This window comes from Channa argus, chromosome 3, assembly GCF_033026475.1.
Source record: "Channa argus isolate prfri chromosome 3, Channa argus male v1.0, whole genome shotgun sequence".
NCBI lineage: Eukaryota > Metazoa > Chordata > Actinopteri > Anabantiformes > Channidae > Channa > Channa argus.
The window spans coordinates 8,305,041-8,326,546 of NC_090199.1; the positions used below are offsets into that span (position 1 = coordinate 8,305,041).

General features: G+C 40.4%; 2 protein-coding genes across 5 annotated transcripts in view; one reads left to right on the forward strand and one right to left on the reverse strand.

Moving 5' to 3' along the window:
- Positions 1-21,506, reverse strand: part of LOC137123331 (protein sidekick-1-like) — a 249,897-nt gene that overhangs the window by 121,360 nt on the left and 107,031 nt on the right. For all 4 annotated transcript variants that reach the window (XM_067496874.1, XM_067496875.1, XM_067496873.1 and 1 more), the window contains exon 5: positions 14,920-15,053. In XM_067496874.1, the coding sequence (XP_067352975.1) occupies positions 14,920-15,053 (134 nt within the window). The remainder of the gene's footprint in view (positions 1-14,919; positions 15,054-21,506) is intronic.
- On the forward strand, positions 1,079-10,890 carry LOC137123333 (uncharacterized). The gene is made up of 8 exons (XM_067496878.1): positions 1,079-3,090; positions 3,375-3,449; positions 3,833-3,964; positions 4,413-4,478; positions 5,131-5,226; positions 5,623-5,724; positions 8,494-8,592; positions 10,048-10,890. The coding sequence occupies exons 1-8, from the start codon at positions 1,296-1,298 to the stop codon at positions 10,269-10,271; spliced, it is 2,589 nt and encodes an 862-aa protein (XP_067352979.1). The 5' UTR covers positions 1,079-1,295; the 3' UTR covers positions 10,272-10,890.

A 21,506-nucleotide genomic window follows, 5' to 3' on the forward strand; every position in this document is an offset into this window, starting at 1 on the left:
TACAAGTTTTCTTGCATACACTAATTGAGCTGCTCCATATTGGTCATTGCCACTAAATGTTTTCTCTTGAATTTATCTTACTTACATCATGTGAGGTATATGGAAGTAGCGTAATTGCGTGATTAAAAATACTAGTATGCTTAAGGGATCTGAGCAGTGATTGGCTCATCCTTCTATAGTCTAGGCCAACCCCACTAACCAGTTGTGGGTATCTTTAGGACCCTAACTAATGCTATTAAAGACTGTAATGCAAATGAATCAATTTCATTCTCACAAAATTAATTCAGACCATTATTAGAATGGTTTTATAATTTGAATACAATTACATATTCTTTATATATTTCTACAGCAGTAGCATTAATGTACACAACTGCAAGGTCATGGTAAACTCAGTATCTTACTGGAACAAAATTTAAAGTGTCAGTAAAAATCATCTAAATACTTGGGGAAGCTTAGAAAGAATGAAAACTGGCATTAGTCAGTATCAGTCTTTCGTCTTTCATGTGCTGCTGATGCCTGCAGGTACCACTGGCACAGAGAAAGAGGGACTGGTTTGTCTCAGCCAGTAGCTAGGTTTACTAGAGCTTTCTAGATTTTTAAGATTTGACTAAGACAATCAAATTATATACAAACACCTTTTGCTTCATCACAGTTTGCCTTTAGCTTATCCAGCCCACTATGGGTTTGTTAAATGTACTGAGATTTCAGTAAAAACTGACTGACTTTTCTGCATGCTTGCTGAACAGGTGACTATAAATGTGCTTTAAAATAAAGTAGCTTTTGTGCACTTGCAGTAACAAGTATAGTTGAAAAAAAACGCAAGTAATCTTCTCTGTGACCAGCTTATCTCTGTTTTACTGTGTGATGCCTGTCCTGGGGGGAGGGGAGAGCAGAGTAGAGAACAGAAAGCAGTGCGACCACAAATATTGGAAATTAAAATGTTGTAGTCCATGTTGATACTACTGCAAGCTGCCACAAATAACCAGCTATGTTAATTGTTTTACCATTGATTGATTTAAGTGTGAAAGAATTTATGTATAATTTGTAATATATTTTTTTTTCTTTCCCTTTTCTTTTGTAAGTTGGACTTAGCCAGGCATTCCCTCTCATTGCATGAGGATCCATGCAATAAAAGTGGCTCAAACAGAGACCATTCCCCTTCATCAGGGTCCGAGACAGAGTTATCCAGCCACAGAGACTCTGATAAAGACTACCACCCCACATCAACACCCTCATCTAGTGAAGATGAGTTGAGCACAGAAGAGCCTGTGGCATCCTTCTCTGTTACGCAGAGGATGGAACACCATACAGAGGACGCTGAGGGCCAACATGCCAAAGCTGGGTTAACTCATTCAGATAACCAACTCAAAACAAAGAAGAAAGAGAGGTCACAAATTACTGTAAGAACAAGCCAGAAAAAAGATGGTAAAAGGATCTGGGACAAGTCCCATTACTGTTTGTATTGCAAGAAATCTAATTTGAAGATGGCAAGACACTTGGAAAGAAAACACATGGATGAAATTGATGTTGCCCATGCCTTCAGTTTTCCAACCGGTTCCAAAAAAAGGAAGACGCTGTTGGATTCTCTTCGCAATAAGGGTGACTGGCAACACAATCTAAAGGTTTTACAAGAAGGAGAAGGGGAGATTGTGACATGGAAACAGCCCTCTAAAAAGGCTTCTGTTGAAGACTATCTGCCTTGCCAACACTGTTATGCAATGTTTAGGAGAACTGAACTCTGGAGACATGAAAAATCATGTAGAGTCAAAATAGGTGAAAAAGGGAAAGGGAAAAGAAGAAGGGTACAAAAGGCTTCTTCAAAGCTGATTCCAATTAGGGCATCATCTGAAGGCATTCAGAAGGTCATTCATAGTATGTTGCAGGATAATGTAACCTGTCAAGTCAGAAGTGATGAGATGATATGTACATATGGAGATGCGTTATTTGCAAAAAAGGGACGTGAACAATCTCAACATAGATACATTGCACAGAAGATGAGAGAACTTGGACGGTTGGTGTTGGCTGCCAGGGAAATTGACAAAAGTGTCAAAGGCCTTCAAGATCTATGTGATCCAACAAAATTTCATCTGGTTGTAAAAGCAGCTAGGAGGGTGTCAAACTACAACACAAACAAAGTTGAATATGGAAAGCCATCTACTGCAGTGAAAATTGGATTTTCTCTCAAAGGGGCAACAGAAGCCTGGATTGGAAGCTGTTTGATGACATCAAACATTTTAGGTGAGAAGAAGGCCAAGAAATTTAAGGAGTTGCTGGATAATTCTTGGTCCAGCTATGTGTCTGCAAATGCTCATAGTACCATGGAACAAAGGAAATGGCATAATGAGGATTGTGTACCTTTGACAGAAGATGTTATCACCTTGCAGAAATACTTGCGGAAAATAGAGGATGAGGCAAAAGCAGAGTTGAGTAAGCGTGTGAGCACCACTGCGTACAAAATGTTAAGTGAGAGCCTTCTTGCACAAATAATCATATTCAATAAGAAGCGTGAAGGAGAAGCTTCCCGGTTAACCCTGGACACATTTCTAAAAGCAGACTCTGGCCCAGTAAATAAGGACATTTATGAAACCTTATCACCAGTGGAACAGCAACTTAGCCACAGATTGACACGCCTAGTGACCCGTGGAAAGAGAGGAAGAAAAGTGCCCGTTCTTCTCCTCGAGCGCACCAAATCCTCACTTGAATATCTAATCAAAAAGCGCAGCGAAGTTGGTGTACTTGATGAAAACCCATTTTTGTTTGCTAGGATAGGTACAACAACTAATATTCGTGGGTGTGACTGCCTTAGGAAGTATGCAGAGAAGAGCAAGGTAAGCCACCCAGAGCTCCTTAGGTCAACAAAACTGAGAAAGCATGTTGCTACCTTATGTCAGCTTCTGGACCTTGATAATCAAGAACTTGAACAAGTGGCTCGTTTTATGGGACATGATATCAGAGTCCACTGCGAATACTATAGGCAAACAGACAAAACCTTTCAGGTTGCTAAAATAGGAAAACTTCTGTTTGCAATGGAACATGGAGCACAGTCGCTCAAAGGAAAGAGTCTGAAGACACTGGACTCTGTAGTCTTTGGTATGTTAATGGCTAATTATTTTCTAAATTTTTATTCCGTTAAGATATATTTAACTTTTGTGAGTCGCTGCAACAAAATTTCCCTTTGAAAAATAACTCCCTTACTACCTGTGCCCCACAATCTTCTTCTCTTTAGCTTTGCGTCTCTCCCCCCTGCTTCCCATTCCCGCCCTTTGCCTCTCTGCTTTTCTCCCCTTCTCCCTCTCTAAGAATTTTGACCTTTTAACCTAGTGCTCAATTACATGTCCTAATATTCTCTACTGTGTACTTTTACATATATAAAGGACATGAAGGCACTACGAAGAAGGGCTTTAAACAAACAGAACAGACAGAGACTTCAGATGGAGACATTCTAAAAGGTAACAATGGTAATTAATATACTGTATATTAATGCAATGTACATTATTTTCAGGTTGAGCTGTTTGGGCTCACAGATGCAATTGTACTAGTGCTAAAGCCTGAAAATGCTTGTTACAGTGATGTGTTTGACACAATATATCTACATTGGAACAAGTAATGTGGTTGACAGTACAATTTGTCAACAAAATCATGGACAATCTGTCTTATTTGTTTAATATTAAGAAACCTAAGCAATCGTATTGTATAGTCTAGATTGTATTTAGTGTGAAAGTGTGCTACGTGTCAACAGCAATTCTACTATGTTAGGTTGGCATGAGTCTATCTGAACTGTAATGGTGACTGGGGCTCTGACTTTTGATTTACTAATTTATGCTTTCATCAGATAGAGAACATTTGCAGCTGACCATGCTAAGCTCACCTGTTAAGAGTCAGAGGACTGTAACTAGCAGAGGACATGACTCTGAAGATGAAGTTAATGCTGATGATGCTGAAGATGAAGCTAATGCTGATGATGGTAAGTCTGGGCATTGAACACAGTTTTGGTCTGAGTTTAGTACTTTATGTCATCTCCAAGTTTGACTTTTAGCTTTCACTCTCTTGGTGCTTGTTCTTATCAATGCCAAATCCCAGACAAAATGTAATGACCCATATTCTGCTACTCAAAAGAACTTTCCATAAACATGAAGCTTCCAAGATGAGTCGTCCAAACAGCTTTTTGACGTTTTATTAGCATCAGACATAAAATGTAAACTTTTCCATCTTAAGGTCATTTAACTGAGCTTCAGTTAATGGTAGGGAATTCTCTGATGTGAGCTGCTCGGGTTTAAATGATAAATTTACTGGAAGCTTATGGTACAGTTAAGACTTATTATAATGAAATAATTGTACACAAAAAAAACTCACTCAAATATGTTAAGCTGTTTTGGCTCTTGCACACTATACTAAACCACTATCTTTCCCAGGAGAGGTGAAAAAGAAAACTGCAAGTAAAAGAAGACTTGATGAATCTGAAAGTGATGATGAAGGGGGTAAGCCCAAACATACTCTTTCTCTGCCTGTCTCCCTCTTTTGCTTTTCCTCTTTTCCCCCTCTACCAGGGCCCAAATGCTGCCCTGAGAGGATTTCATGCAGGCGTAGCAAACATAACAGCTCCTTAGAGGTAGATACAGAAACAGGTTACAGTTGGAAGTGGGTTACTTAAGACTGGCACAGCACAATGTAAACATTAAACTGCAATACTGTGAAATTGAGCCAGTAGACTAAACTTTACAATAGTGGTGGCTATAGCTCAGTTACAGTTGTCCAAGGACCACAGGGTCAGTGGTTCAATGCTTGGTCCAATGTCAAAGTGTCTCTGGGCAAGACACTGAACCCCTAACAACCCATTCCCCTCCCCACCTCCGGTAGTAATTGGGAAGGGTTCCGTCAGGAAGGGCATCTGGCGTAAAAACTGCTAAATCAACATGCAGACAATAATCCACTGTGGCGACCCTGAAATCACGGCATAAGCTGAAAGGACACAAGAATAAATAAATAAAACACTAAACATTACAATATAGTTTTAAGTACAAGCTGATTAAAAAAATCTGCTGAATGTCATTTAAAAATGTATAAATTGATATTGTAGCTTGTATAGCATTAAACAAGCGATATTTGATACTAAACCATTATCTTTCACAGGAGAGGTGAAAAAACGGACCACTGGAAGGACACTTGATAAGAGGCGGAAGGAAACTGCAAGTAAAAGAAGACATGACGAAAGTGATGATGAAGGGGGTAAGTCCAAACATACTTTCTCTGCCTGTCTCCCTCTTTAGCCTTTCCCAATATTTTTTTTTTTGTTTTTGTATTTTTTTTTCCCCCCCTCTACCAGGGCCCAAATGCTGCCCTGAGAGGATTTCATGCAGGTATAGCAAACATTGCAGCTCTTTAGAGGTAGCTACAGCAACAGGTTACAGTTGGAAGTCGGTTATTTAAGACTGGCAAGCACATTGTAAACATTACACTGCAATACTATGAAATTGAGCCAGTAGACTAAACTTTACAATAAAGTTGTCAGTACAAAGTCATCAAAAAATCTGCTGAATGTCATTTAAAAATGTATAAATTGATATTGTAGCTTGTATAGCATTAAACAAGCGATATTTGATACTAAACCATTATCTTTCACAGGAGAGGTGAAAAAACGGACCACTGGAAGGACACTTGATAAGAGGTGGAAGGAAACTGCAAGTAAAAGAAGACGGGATGAATCTGAAAGTGATGATGAAGGGGGTAAGTACAAACATACTTACTCTGCCTCTCTCCCTCTTTAGCCTTTCCTTTTTTTTTCTTCCCCCCACGCCCCACATCCCACATTGTAGCACATTGTAAACATTACACTGCAATACTGTGAAATTGAGCCAGTAGACTAAACTTTACAATAGGTAGGATGTGAGTTAGAAAAGAAGGAGAAATTCTGGAGTGAGTTAGATGAAGTGATGCAGCGCATCCCCAGAGGTGAGAGAGTGGTCATTGGTGCAGATTTCAATGGCCATGTAGGTGAAGGGAAAAGAGGTGATGAGACTGTTATGGGCAGGTTTGGTCTTCAGGACAGGAATGCAGAAGGTCAGATGGTGGTAGACTTTGCAAAGAGGATGGAAATGGCTGTAGTAAACACTTTCTTTCAGAAGAGGCAGGAACATAGGGTGACGTACAAGAGCGGAGGTGCTGTAATCTGAAAGAGATCAGTGACTGTAAAGCATTGGTAGGGGAGAGTGTAGCCAGACAACACAGGATGGTGGTGTGTAAAATGATGCTGGTGGTGAGGAAGATGAAGAGGAGTAAGGCTGAGCAGTGGACGAAGTGGTGGAGGTTGAAAAAGGAAGAATGTAGTTTTCAGGGAGGAGCTGAGACAGACTCTGGGTGGTTTGGAGGTGCTTCCAGATGACTGGACTACTACAGCTAATTTGATCAGGGTGACAGATAGGAGGGTACTCGGTGTGTCATCTGGTAAGAGGAAAGCGAACAAGGAGACTTGCTGGTGGAACGAGGAAGTTCAGGAGTGTATACAGGGAAAGAGGTTATCTAAGAAGAAGTGGGACACTGAGGGGACTGAAGAGAGTAGACAGGAGTACAGGGAGAAACAGCGTAAGGTGAAGGTAGAGGTGGCAAAGGCCAAACAAAGAGCATATGAGGACTTGTATGTTAGGTTGGACACTAAAGAGGGAGAAGTGGATTTGTACAGGTTGGCCAGACAAAGGGATAGAGATGGGAAGGATGTGCAGCAGGTTAGTGTGATTAAAGATATGGATGGAAATGGATTGACAGGTGCCAGGAGTGTGATGGGAAGATGGAAGGAGAACTTTGAAGAGTTGATGACTGAGGAAAATGAAAGGGAACAAAGAGTAGAAGAGGTGACTGGTGTGGAGCAGAAGGTAGCAAAGATTAGTAAGAGTAAAGTGAGGAGGACGTTGAAGAGGATGAAGAGTAGAAAGGCAGTTGGTCCTGATGACAGACCTGTGGAGGTATGTAAGTGTCTAGGAGAGGTGGCAGTAGAGTTTCTGATTAGTTTGTTTAACAAGATCTTGGAGAGTGAGAGGATGCCAGAGGACTGGAGGAGAAGTGTACTGGTACCCATTTTTAAGAACAAGGGAGATGAACAGAGCTGTGGCAACTACAGAGGAATAAAGCTGATGAGCCACACAATGAAGTTGTGGGAAAGAGTAGTGGAAGCTCGGCTAAGGGCAGAAGTGAACATTTGTGAGCAGCAATATGGTTTCATGCCTAGAAAGAGTCCAACAGATGCAGTATTTGCTTTGAGGACGCTGATGGAGAAGTACAGAGAAGGTCATAGGGAGTTGCATTGTGTCTTCGTAGATTTAGAGAAAGCGTATGACAGGGTGCCGAGAGAGGAGCTGTGGTGTTGTATGAGGACGTCTGGAGTGGCAGAGAAGTATGTTTGAGTGGTGCAGGACATGTATGAGAGCTGTAAGACAGTGGTGAGGTGTGCTGTAGGTGTGACAGAGGAGTTCAAGGTGGAGGTGGGTCTGCATCAAGGATCGGCTTTGAGCCCCTTCTTGTTTGCTCTGGTGATGGACAGACTGACAGATGAGGTTAGACAAGAATCTCCCTCGACTATGATGTTTGCAGATGACATTGTTATTTGTAGTGAGAGCAGGGAGCAGGTGGAGGAAAATCTAGAGAGGTGGAGGTCTGCTCTGGAAAACAGAGGAATGAAGCTTAGCCGCAGCAAGACGGAATACATGTGTCAATGAGAGGGACCCAGGTGGAATGGTGAGGTTACAGGGAGCAGAGGTGAAGAAGGTGCAGGACTTTAAATACTTAGGGTCAACGGTTCAGAGCAATGGAGAGTGTGGAAAAGAGGTGAAGAGGCGAGTGCAGGCAGGTTGGAACAGGTGGAGAAAAGTGTCAGGTGTGTTGTGTGATAAGAGTATCAGCGAGAATGAAAGGAAAGATGTTCAAGACGGTGGTGAGACCAGAGATGTTGTTCGGCTTAGAGACAGTGTCACTGAAGAAAAGACAGGAGGCAGAGCTGGAGGTAGCAGAGCTTAAGATGTTGAGGTTCTCTTTGGGAGTGACGAGGATGGAGAGGATCAGGAATGAGGACATCAGAGGGACAGCTCACGTTAGATGTTTGGAGATAAAGTCAGAGAGGCCAGAATGAGGTGGTTTGGACATGTTCAGAGGAGACATTGTGAATATATCTGTAGAAGGATGCTGAGGTTGGAGCTGCCAGGCAGGAGGTCTAGAGGAAGAGCAAAGAGGAGACTTATGGATGTAGTGAGGGAGGACATGAAGTTAGTTGGTGTGAGTGAAGAGGATGCAGAGGACAGGGTTAGATGGAGGCACATGATTCGCAGTGGCGACCCCTGAAAGGGAACAGCTGAAAGGAGAAGAAGAAGACTAAACTTTACAATAAAGTTGTCAGTACAGAGTCATCAAAAAATCTGTTGAATGTCATTTAAAAATGTATAAATTGATATTGTAGCTTGTATAGCATTAAACATGCGATATTTGATACTAAACCATTATCTTTCACAGGAGAGGTGAAAAAACGGACCACTGGAAGGACACTTGATAAGAGGTGGAAGAAAACTGCAAGTAAAAGACATGATGAATCTGATGGTAGCAATGAAGGGGGTAAGTAAGTCTGGCCATTTAAAACAAAATGTTTTCAGCCTGAGTTCAGTATTTATTGCCAGCTTAAATGTTTTTCTGCTAAACTGGTACATTTGGAGACCATACAAGTGGTCTAGGACTAGGTGATTGTGGTGGTGGTGCAGGGTCAATATTAAGTGTTAACCACATGATTGGTATGATGTTCTTTGGTGTTGCTTGATTGGACTTATGTAATTTAAGGGCCTTTGTTAGATTTTTGCTATACCCTAATACGATTTTATAACTGCAGAAGCAATACTAGTGTGGCCATCAATGCCAGGAGTAGTCAGAGTTGATGAAAGATGGAGTGAACATCTGCTGCATGGATTTTCTATTGTGCAATAGGTAGCTAAAGTAGCAATGCTACTGGTTGTGGTGGTGAAACTAGTAACAGTTGTATTGATAGAATCATTAGTAGCCATTTCTGTTGTAGAGACTGCATTAAGATTAATTGTAGTTCAGGGCAATAAAATGGGCCCTAAGTGCAGATACTCTGTAAAATACTGTATATAATCACAACTTCTTGCTTCAGAGTATAGTGATTAGGGCAGAAACCAAAGGCCATCAAACAAGGCACTCCACCAACCAAGTTCAATTTACCATAATACACAAGCTAAATGTACAATTAGTGGCTACAGAATTAAAAAATAACTGTCATTTTCTAAAATGATGATATCACAATCATAGACACTAATTCAACACTGAATCTTCTGTACTTATATTTGCCTAATTACAGCCTGCACTATCTTGTATCTGTCCTATAGACCTTAATTGTTGTCCAAAAACTATTAAAACACCTCAGCCAGACCTACCTCTCCAATGGGCAATATGTATGCATACACATTTGACTGGCCACAGTACAATAAAATGCAAAGCTAAAGCATGTGGGATAACATTTGTTAAAATGTCAACCAATAAACTAGACAATAGGGTGACAAGAAAACAGTGGCAAGTAGAGAAGATTCCATGTGGTTAACAATGATTAATTTAGAAAATTAATAGTTATCCTGTCAATGAGTCTAGATAATACAGATTATACAATGACCTGGAAACATTGAGGGGATGTAAGCACAGCAGCAGGATTTAGAACCAGGACCCATAGATGACAAACACACAGGCAACATAACATATTGGATGGCATGATAAATCTGAAATGGATCTATAAAAGTTAAGTAGATTGTATTGTATCAGTAGATTTCTTAAAGATGGTTAAAATGAAGATGTTGCTGTCATTAGTACTCACAGTTGAGGAAACTTGGTAGCAGTGGTAGAATCTTTAATAGTAGTATTTTTGCCAGACGTTGCACTTTTATCATTTTTTGTAGAACAATTGTAAATCAACAGATGCATTACTAAACATTTTTTTTTTTTTTTTTTTTTAATAAGATTTACAAAAGTTAAACCAGTGTTCTAACCAGCTCTTGTAATTTTTAATAGATTCTTCAACGATAAAAGTAAGGAGACCCTGGACTGAACAGGAGAAAACTGCAGTTCAGAAAAACATGGCTAAGTTCGTTGCACTGAGGAGGGTGCCGGCAAAGAATGATTGCCTCCTGTGCATTGGAAAAGCATCTCCAGTCCTCAGCGCTCGGACCTGGAAGGACGTAAAGTATTTTGTCTACAACGAAATAGTTAAGATCAAGAGGAAGCTTGCATTTTAATTTCAAACTCTATTTTCTCGTTTTTCTAAGTATCTTAAGTGCACTGAATTGTTTTTAGTTACCTGGAGTGTTTTAATTTTATGCTGCTCTCTTCACTGCAGTTCTGTACTTTTTACACATTGATGATTAAATGATGTATAAATATAAATAGATAGAGAGGTAGAGAGCAAGAGATACAGAGAGGGATACAGAGAAGTAGGGAGAGAGAGGTAGAGAGATACAGAAATGTAGAGAGAGAGAGAGAGAGATACAGAAATGTAGAGAGAGAGATACAGAAATGTAGGGAGAGGTAGCGAGAGAGAGAGAGAGATACAGAAATGTAGGGAGAGGTAGCGAGAGAGAGAGATACAGAAATGTAGGGAGAGGTAGCGAGAGAGAGAGATACAGAAATGTAGGGAGAGGTAGCGAGAGAGAGAGATACAGAAATGTAGGGAGAGGTAGCGAGAGAGAGAGATACAGAAATGTAGGGAGAGGTAGCGAGAGAGAGAGATACAGAAATGTAGAGAGAGAGGTAGCGAGAGAGAGAGATACAGAAATGTAGAGAGAGAGGTAGCGAGAGAGAGAGATACAGAAATGTAGAGAGAGAGGTAGCGAGAGAGAGAGATACAGAAATGTAGAGAGAAATGTAGGGAGAGAGAGATACAGAAATGTAGGGAGAGAGAGATACAGAAATGTAGGGAGAGAGAGATACAGAAATGTAGGGAGAGAGAGGTACAGAAATGTAGGGAGAGAGAGGTAGAGAGAGAGAGAGAGATACAGAAATGTAGGGAGAGAGATACAGAAATGTAGGGAGAGACAGATAATACATACATAAATAATTCATGTCTACTATTTACCGCTGTTTTTGTTTATATAGCACCAGCCTGGTAGTAGACTGACTCTTTAAAGAATTGAATGTTCATATGATCAGGGTATATTTATTTTGCAGTTTAGTACTTCAAGTTAAAATAAATTGAAGCAGTACTTTTTTTTTTTCTCCCCTTCTTCCCCTGTTATGTATTTGTACATATGATGGAGCTTGCACTCTTGTAATTCTTGGTTTGTGTCAAGTGACAGATGTATTCATGTTTGTAAGAAAGGTTTTATTAAAGTTGATCTTTTAAATTTTTATCAGTACTGATCATTAAATTCATACAATTTGGTGCAATATAGAAGAAACAAACAGAATTCTTTATTTAGATACAGACTGTTTGCCCACTGTCTGTTCAATACAAAAATGGCTACCAAGTTGACCAGTGGAGTGGGGAAGCACAAATTAAATGGCTGGTCCTCGCAATGTTGGTTAAAATCTTTTTCCTACATCTTGGTTTTTGATGTAATCTGAGGCAGTGTAATGGATAAGAATGACACCTTATGTCTAGAATGACTTCTTTTGTGTTGATGGGGGTAATGGAACTGCTGGTTCTCACTTTGTTGGTCTTTTAACTCAGACCTCACTGTGCAGCAAGTAAAGGACTGTGTGTGTGTGTGTGTGTGTGTGTGTGTGTGTGTGTGTGTGTGTGTGTGATACACTCACCCAGTAGTGAGTGCTCTCTTTGGGGATATTTGCTGCTCTAATGGTCTGATGTAAAAATCTACAAAGACCTCCACCATGGTGAAATGAACAGAAACACCACACACACACAGAGTTCTGGGCAGCAGGGAGACTGCTGTTTTGATTGACATTCCGACGCGTGTGTGTTTGTTGAACAGAGAAGGAGAGAGAGATGTTAGCAGGTATGCTTGGAGCTTAATTAATTGGAGAAGGAATCCTCATCTCCTGTCACTAACAGAAATACCCCGAGGCCATTCGAATTCTCGTTTTCTCTAATGCACACACAAACACACAGTCACACTGAATCAAACACATGTATACTGTACAGTGACTAATTGCCCAGACCTGCACATTGAGTGTGACCCTGCCGCCGTGGAGTGGCTGAGTCTATGTGATTTGTTGTGTTGAATATATATTTAAGTGTCTTGCACAGGACATGTTCTGCTTTGAATATTTAAAATCCAACTTCTGTCCAATCTGTCGTGTTTATTCTGCAGTGATGACTGACTGGAAAAGTCTTCTGTAACACCATATGTTGCCGGTGGCGATAAAAAGCTCCAGGAGCTGTTTATTTTAGAGCGGGGGCTGTACTTCCAGTAATTACAGTGTGTGACCTCTCACCAGGCTGCTCAGCTACTATCAATTGTGGCTGTTCCAGCTCAACAACAAATGACAGTTAGTGCTTTTTATTTTCTGCAGTCTAGGCCACAGTTACAGGATAGTGGTCAGGGACATGCAGATAATGGAGCTGTCAAGTAGACAGGTCATGCAGCTCCCTGTGTACTGTACCACTTTCCTCCACTCTCACAGGCTTTGTGGATTAGCCATAAGATTTTGACTGTCAATCAAGACACAGCATGAACACGACAAATAAGTCGTACAAATGTGACTGTAATTGTGTACCTGTCTTTCTATGACTGTGCAGACACATTTTGGCAAAGGCTGCATGACATCAATGGGTTGAGTGAAGGTTAGGACTTGGTTTTGGGATTAAAGTTAGAATTAGGACTGCATTGTGCCAATGGGTGTCCTGACAACTCTAAAGAAACAAGCGCGTGTGTGTCTGCGGGAAATTTACTAAAACCTTTCTTCTTCAGCAATCCTGACATTAACAGGTTGTTGGTCATATCCTCTGTCTACACCCATGACTCACTTCATTAATTCTTTCTTTCTCTCGCTCTCTCTCAATCCCCATCTCGTTCTTCTCTGTTGAGCACAATGCCAAATCAAAGTAAGGAAGAGGAGAATAGGAAATAGGTATCTCATTTATTCTGCTGAATTTCTGAAAAGAAAGACAACATTTTTAGAAATAGAAAATTTGACTGACAGCTATGAACTTCTATCTTCAGATCCGGTACATGCTGCTTAATGGAAAGGAATAGAGCAAGAAAAGGGGGAGACAGGAAATGGAGGGAAAAGAAGGCAGGACATGAAATGTAAAAAAAAAGAAAAGAGTTGGTAGAGGAGGTACAGGAGAAGAAAAAGCACTTTGTATGAGCAACTTGTGACTCAAGTACAAAACTGTTAATCACCAGTGATATTTCAAACTGAGGTTCCTAATCTACAACTGGCTTTTAACCATTTTCATCTCAGTAATAAGGATAAGACCAAAAGAAAAGAATGAGGGCATTAGTGTAATTTACCATGTCTTCAACACGCTTCCAAAACTAACTAACCAATGGGTATGAACAAAAGTACAACAACAAACCACAATGAACTACAGTACCTGCTGTTCCACTTTTTTCTTTGCACTAGTTTGACTCTTTTGTTTGTCCTTCAGTTTGTATTTAATTCCTCTTAACTCTCATTCCCCGCACTCAGAATGACAGAGAACATTATCAAATATGCAGTTTTATGGCAAAGTATATTTACTGAGGAAATGTTTATTGTAGAAAACACACGCAGACGTTTATGGCAGAAGACTGATCAGTGGAGCCTAACTACACCCTTACCATTCCCAAAAGACGCCCAAGGGAGCACTCCGCACTGACAGCTGTAACAAGGTACTGTGGTAATATATTTATGCGATTGTGTGTGTGTGTGTGTGTGTGTGTGTGTGTGTGTGTGTGTGTGTGTGTGTGTGTGTGTGGGCGCGAGTGCGTGTGCATTTGAGAGAGAGACAAAGGATGCCAAAGGATACGACCCTGTAAAGAGAATCTAATTAAAACTCTACACTGCCACAAGGGACAACATACACTCCCTCCCTCCCCCATTCTCTCCCTACCTCCTCCGCTCATTTAGCCATAGCGAACACTTCAGCTGAAGGACTGTTCGACAGTAGAGTCCTTTGGCCTCAGTGGAGAAACAATATAGAGACAAGGATACAGCGATAAAATGATTCTGCGATAAAGGCCACGACAGAGGCAGGAAGACAGAGAGAAGGGGAAAAGCACCAGACTTTGCAATTCTTGTGCGTACAGACCATTTCCTTCAAAATAAACAAGTGGCCCTTTGCCACTCTAGAACAACAAACATGCAGCACAGTAACCGTGCACATGCAGTGAAATGCAAATGCAGCTTAAAATGCAGGACTGTTTGAATTAGACGGTTTTGCTGACTTAACCCTTAATGCAAAAAAAAAACATCAACAATTATCCCGATTATAACTACTCACTATATGAAATTAAATACTATGTGTGCAAAGTATGAGAGAGGTGTTTTTTCCATTGTGCATATTATCTGCTGCCCTCATATTTAGATTGTATTTGTAACAGTCGACAGTAATGGCAGATTTCGGAGGCGTCGAAAAGAACACATTTCAACTGAATCTTCAAGTTTATTTCTCTCTTTATTTTTTAATAAACTGGATTGAGACCAATAAAATGTTATCAAACCTCAACCCTGGTGATCGCACAGAGCACCTAATCAAGTTTCAAATTCCTAAAAAGGCGTGAAATAAAATCCAAATATGAGCAAGTAGCACTTTCTCAACAAGTCTGAAAACCTTCTAATCCACAATCTGTCATATTTGATTATGGAAAAGACCCATTTCTTTGTGAGATTTAAATAAGAAGAATGATTTCAGTGTAGCTCAGACTGATTGACATTCTTATAGCACTGTTAATTAGCGGGGCTGTCTGCTCACACAGCCAAGGCTTTCACGGTGATTTTTACCTGAGACGCTCAGGTAAATGGCAGCGCTCGTCACATTCTCTCCCGTCATCTGGTTCACCGCCACCGTGTGGTAACGGCCCGCGTCCGTCGCAGTGGTTGTTAATACGACCAGCTGATTGTCCAAAGTAATCGCTCTGCAGGACGCAAACAAAACACAGAGTGAACAAGGGATTAGAAAACACAATGACAACAAGTGAAAGCAAAATACATCTAGTGCTGCAGCATCTCAGACAACAACACTGCTCCAACTAAGACTCCCACAAAAAGAGACTATTTGGTACATGGATCATTTAGGATTCATAATGGGGGGATGAAAACATTGAATACCAGCATCAGAAAGGAAAGAGGATTGAGAGAGCTTAAATAAATCTCTCCTCCTGTCTCAGATTGATATGTGGCTCATTTCGTGTCTCTTTAATTCTTTTTGGCCATCTCGTTGTTTGTGTGCCGTCTTCCGCTCTTCCTTCTTTACACTGATCCATTTTCATTTCCCCATGTAGCAGGAGCAATCAATACAGCACAAACATAGAGTAAAAACAAGCGCACACAATCACAAGCACCCAAGATCTTACACCGTTCTCAAACGAGCGCACAAAGATAAGAAACTATCGCTTACAAACAGACTTGTGTTGCTGTTGCTTTTCAGGGAGTGTAATAGGAAGAGTTGATTTTGGAAAGACACAGTGTGGTTAGGGAGGTAGATAGCAGGAGGGAGTCGAGAAGGGTAAAAAAATATATTTGTAGTGCTCAGATTTCCATGTGTTTGAACTTGTCTGTCTGAAAACAGAAGCCGTCATGGCAGGAAGCGCAGGGTTGATGTTTTCAGAGATGCTACTTGTGTCTTCAGCATGTCAGTGGATAAAAATTCACGACTATTCTAACCTGAGAGCCAGCACTGAAATAAAATCAATATGACCAAAGGGAGAATAAAGCATATTAAAGGGAGATGACTGTCTTTTATTCTTACAGTGTTTATGTGCCCCAGCAACACAATTACACACACACAATATGCTGTTTTCGGACTGCAAAGCCTTAAAAGAAATTGTTTTTTTTTGTGTGTAATTTTGTACTACATAAACAAAATAAATAACAGAAGCAATGTTCAAGAATACTGCACGTTATAACACAATTTTATCTGGAGGAAGGACTTCAACTAGGGCATTATTATGAACAAATCATCAAAATACAGTATGTATTGTATGTAAGAAGTGTATTTTATCTGTAAACAAGGCAGCATTGGGTGCACTTCAAAACCTGCAGGGTGCCAATTTGTGCAGGACAAACATGGTTTACAGCCTCCCCCCACTTTTTCTGCGATGTTAAAAGTGTCACTTGGGCATAGTGGAGCACGACCAGGGTAAACCAGCAGCAAGAATTCAGTTCCCCCTTTACAGACAATGATCTTTGTGACCCTATATTTTTATTAATTTATGTACATTGTGTACTGTATTGCCACAATTACCATAATCCATCTGTCTATTATCTGTAACTGCTTATCCTGCTTAGAGTCGCAGGAGGGCTGGAGCCAAGCCCAGCTGCCAAAGGGTGGGAGGCGGGTACACCCTGGACAGGTCTCCAGTCTATCTCAGAGAGACATACACAGACAAGACAGCTGTTCACACACACATTCACAGCTAAGGGTATTTTAGAGTCACCAATTTATCTAGCATGCATTTCTTTGGAGTGTGGGAGAAAACCCGAATACCCACAGGAAACCGATATAAGCACAAGGAAAACGTGCAAACACCACACAGATAGGCCAAGGTCAGCCAGGGATGCAAACCCGCAACCTTCTAGCTGTGAGGCAGCAATTACCGTAATCAGTAGTGTTAAATATTAACTGCTTTCTTAGGGGGGAACTTTTACTTTTGTACTTTTGTACTTGTAAGTAAAATATATATAGTCCGCTCAGTACTTTTACTTGAGCAAAAAGGTTTGAAGTGGTACTTGTAATGAATTTTGACTTGAGAATTGGGTTTGCGTTCTTCTAACACCTCTGCACACAGACTGCTCAGAGTGGCCATGCTGACCCTTCTTCTCCATAGCATCTATTAAGACACATAAGTCTCATTGTTGTGGCTGATTAGTGTATATCGAGTCATCAAGTACACAGAGTTGTTGCTGCAAAACACAAAAGTGCAAACTACTGATTGAGTGATGAGATGAGAATACTAACACTTCTACAAGTGCAGACACTCACATACAGCCAGATTTCCTCAGGTCTAATTTTATTCTGCGTGATTTCCCAGGAGAGAGCCCAAAAGAGCAAGAACCTCAACCCCAACACTGACACACTATTTATGTGAGTGCACGTCTGTGTGTACATTTCTATATGTGTGCATGCATAGGTGTGTGCATTCAAGCACATCTGACTGCCTGAAATTGAGGCTTTAAGCAAACCTTTGTCCTGCTCTGTCTTATCTCTCCCTTCTTCAACAGCAGGGATAGATTCTGCATCCTCCGTGAGGTCTGTAATGCAATTAAAAGCTGTTAAGCTCATTAACTGCACTGACCAGCCCGTTTTATCACATCTGTTTTGCCCAGCACATGCTGATTAATAAATAGGCATGCTTCCACTTGCCTACAGTGTCTGAAGGAGGAGACAGTCTGGGAGATTTGCGGGAATCCAAATCCACCATGTTAATAACATTCAAAGTCAAAGTAGCTCAATGGGTTTGCATGTGACCAATTAAGATAGTTTACATCTTAACATGTGTCGAGTTAAAAATACTTTTTTGACCATTTACATATCTCATTTATATATACTGTTTACAGGGGAAATGACTGTGATGGCAGACACTGATGGTCACAGCACAATTTGCTTTATGTTTTCATTTGTTCCAAGTTGGGAGGTCTCGGGCTTAATGTCCCATTAAAATTTCACATACAATTTTTATCTAAGTTTAAAAAGTAATACAGAAGGGAAAGAAATAAAATAGGCCAATAAGAAATCGGGCAGCAGAGACTAGAGGATCTCAATTCATTTGGTATTCTCTTCAAAAAAACAGTAAAAAGTCCCTGTTCTTTGTGAGTAGCTGGAGGGTGGTTATACAATCCCATCCGAAGAGTTACAATATTGTCAGGTGCACAGGCATACAAATAGCTGTGCATGTCAAACAGGCTTAGGTGCATCTTTTCAGTCTGACTGAACAGCAGTGAAGTTTTAAGATTTAATATGACATAAATTCAAAATGTGACTTTCTGCTCTCTTTTAGTTCAACATTTAATTAAACTTGAAAAAAAAAAATTGTTCTGGATTTAATTAAAGACAAATTCAATCGGAAAACTGTGCATGGCTCCGCATGCTTATGTGTGTATGTGTGTGGCAGTTTATCCCCAGGCAGAGAAGTAAAATTAAAATACAGAAATCAACTACATCCTCTTCCCTTCTCTGTCTGCATTCCTCCCTGCATCCCTCCACCCCGCTTCAAATAATAAAAAACAGACTCTGTGACTCTCTCAAATCCTATTTTCCATTCTCATTCAGATTACAATCTGCACACTTCTTGGTTTCTTCCAATTTCCTTTGGATTTCTCTCTCTCTGTCTCTCTATTACACTATCCTTCCACCTCACTTCATACAAGTGTCCTGTCTTACCTTCTATCTCTTCCCCCCTGACTTCTTCGAAGCAAAGCACCAAGCCAGATTGGTCTTTCATTAACTCTCTGGCCCCAGAACTCATTTAATAAACACTCAAGAGTGTCCACATTGCAAGACTGCTGAGCACAGACACACACACACACACACACACACACAAATATATACACATACAGTGCAAGCGTGCCAAGAGCTAATTAGCACACACATGTCACAGGCCAGAGGATGAGTGAGTGAGTCAATGCATGATTTTTTTTCATTTAACATCTAAGTGTGCCTAAGTGTATGTATGGGAGCGTGTGTGTGTCAAGTCTGGGGACCGACTCTCCGGCCAACAGAGCCCCCCTCAGCTCCGACTGCCCTCCCTCTCTGTCTCTGATAGGCAGCACGCCACCTTCTTAAACCACAGAACGCCTGACACACGGTGGCTCAGGGTGGAGGAGTGTAGCAGCCGGGTAGAAGGAGGGACCCTCCACTGTAAAACTGAGAGCAGACACACAGGCTTTTTGGCAGCTGCATCTGCAAAACATGTGCCTGCCAGCCACCCACACACACATTGCATATAAACATACACACACCTTCTCACACAGGCACTTACTGTTCTTTGCAGCCATTTCAACCAGATGTTTGCCTTGGTGTTTAAGTCAGACGGCACATGAATATATCTACTGTTGGATTGATTGATAGTTGACGTAAGCAGATTCATACCTACTGAAGGCCACAGTGTTTGTGAGCGCATGTATGTGCACCTATAAAAATCCTGCTTAAAGTGAAGATTTTGCTATTACAAACTTTACACCGGGTCGAGGTATTCAAATTTCTGCTCTCAAAATTGCCTGTCAGCTTGAGTTGTGGTGTGGTATTCTCCATCCCAAAGTAATTGGTAACTATAAAACTCAGCTGCAGACAGTGCATTGTTCTGAATGCACAGAGTAGGAGGGACGCTTCAAGACCATATTCATCAATAAATGCTATCATAGCTTTTTTTGGCCTGTGCTTTTCTTTATCTGCACAACTGCAAACAAAGGCCGACATAAATAAAAACACGGTCAACTACTACAAGCATCACCATAACAAATCCTACTTATTAGTAAACGGATATGTTTAAATGACTTTTTTTTTCATAATTTACTAATTTACAGTCACTTCATTTAGCTTCTTTATAAACCTCTGTGGGTTACATGTGCACATTGTCCGTCACGAATTGGTTTGCTGTGATAGCTTCATATAGCCTAAAAACACAGTAACTCAGTGTGAAGACAGAGCTGGTAGTTAGTATTTTCACTTATTTAAAAAGATTCACTCCTTCAGTGGCTGACAGCAATGCCGACAGCCAGTTCCAGTTGTGGCGCTTTGAGGTAAATTAGGCAGAAGGAGAAACTGTGATTCCTAGATGATAGAAGTTGTTGTATACTGTAATGTGGCAGTACACAGGCAGATAAATAGAAATAATCATGGTAGTGACCAGAAAGAAGGGAGATGACAAAGAACTTTTTTTCTACAACAGCTGCATGTAGTTTTTTTTTTTTTTTAAATATGACAGATCTGTTTTTGTAATGGGATTAAACGGGCTGAGTTAAGACTGAGAAGTGGACCACTGCCAGTGGCTCTTGACATTCTGCTGGCAGTAGCTTGACAGTGACTGCTTTAGTGATTTTCCATGCATAGTTTAAATTAAGCTATTGTTAACACAGCCTGGGGTTGAAGATTTGTTTTACAGTGTATTTGCTGAACATTCTTTAATCCTCTTACTCACTCAGAAGGCAGAGCCTCAGAAATTATCTTTTAAAGAAACATTTGTTTAAGTTTCTGATTGCTGAAAAAGTCTACAAGCTCAATTAAGATTGAACAAGTTTGTTCAAATTATTCTGTCATTTTAGTGTTTATTTGAAACTTAGTTTCTGCTAACTGGCTTTAACAGTGAAGTCTGATATAGTGTGTTTATTTTTTTTTTAGAAAGTATGAGGAAGGCATGGAAGTTATTCCTTCCTATCACAGCAGTACCGTAATGAAGCTACCCCACCAATTCAAAGCTTGAAAGTCACGGATGCATGTTTCCAGTTCTAGTGCAGTAAAAGAACAGCAGAACCCCCAATATTCAAGAGAGGACTGAAACCTGGTGTAACTCAAACACTGATGAAACACAACTCAATAATGCACAATGTTTTTGGATGCTGTCAAAGATTCTTCATATCAATAATGACTTGTAAACCAAGGAGTAAAACTGGCTTACGGTTTCAAATCTTATAAATCTGTGGCAAAATGTTGAAGCTGTAACTTAATACTTTTGTGAGCCCCGACATGCCCACATACAGTAGTAGAGAATGGTATAGTGAGGCTGCCATTCTTCTTCCAGATCTATTAAGTGAGCTAAAGCCCTTGTTTCAAACTGCTGGAAAAAACACTTAAAATCCACAATGTCTGCGACCCTTTTTATCTTGTATCTGTATTCAACCACAAGCTGAAAACAAAACGTCTCTGTGATATGTCTGTTGGAGCTCAACCAAATGAGAAGAAATAATGGAAGGAGGCTGCTGATGCATTAAAAATGTGCATCAACTATTTAGAAGGCCTGAATTGTGTCCATCTCAATTTAAATCAAGGCCAAAACATTTTGGACTACATTAAAACGATAACAGGACAACGTTCCCACTTATTAAAGGCCCCCAGTGGGCACATTTAAAGCCACACAGTCAGATTTACATACATGCAACTACCCACAGGGCACGGAGTGCATGGTCATTCAAATAAAGTCTGCAGACACGTAAATATTATATGGCAAATAGACTCGGTTGTTTATGAAATTCCTTGACAACTAAGAAACTCGAATATAACAATATACATAATCAATGAATCATTTCATAAAGCATAAATGCCAAACACCATCTGATTCAAGGTTCTGAATCACGAGGATTTGCTGCTCTTTTCTATTTTACATAGTTGTAAACTGAACATCCTTGGGTTTTTCACTGCTGGTCAGGCAAACAAG

Coding starts and splice junctions, on each gene's coding strand:
- LOC137123333 (XM_067496878.1), top strand. CDS start 1,296: ATGGAACACCATACAGAGGACGCTGAGGGCCAACATGCCAAAGCTGGG. Junction 4,479..5,130: donor TGAAAGTGATGATGAAGGGG/GTAAGCCCAAAC, acceptor TATCTTTCACAG/GAGAGGTGAAAAAACGGACC. Junction 8,593..10,047: donor TGATGGTAGCAATGAAGGGG/GTAAGTAAGTCT, acceptor AATTTTTAATAG/ATTCTTCAACGATAAAAGTA.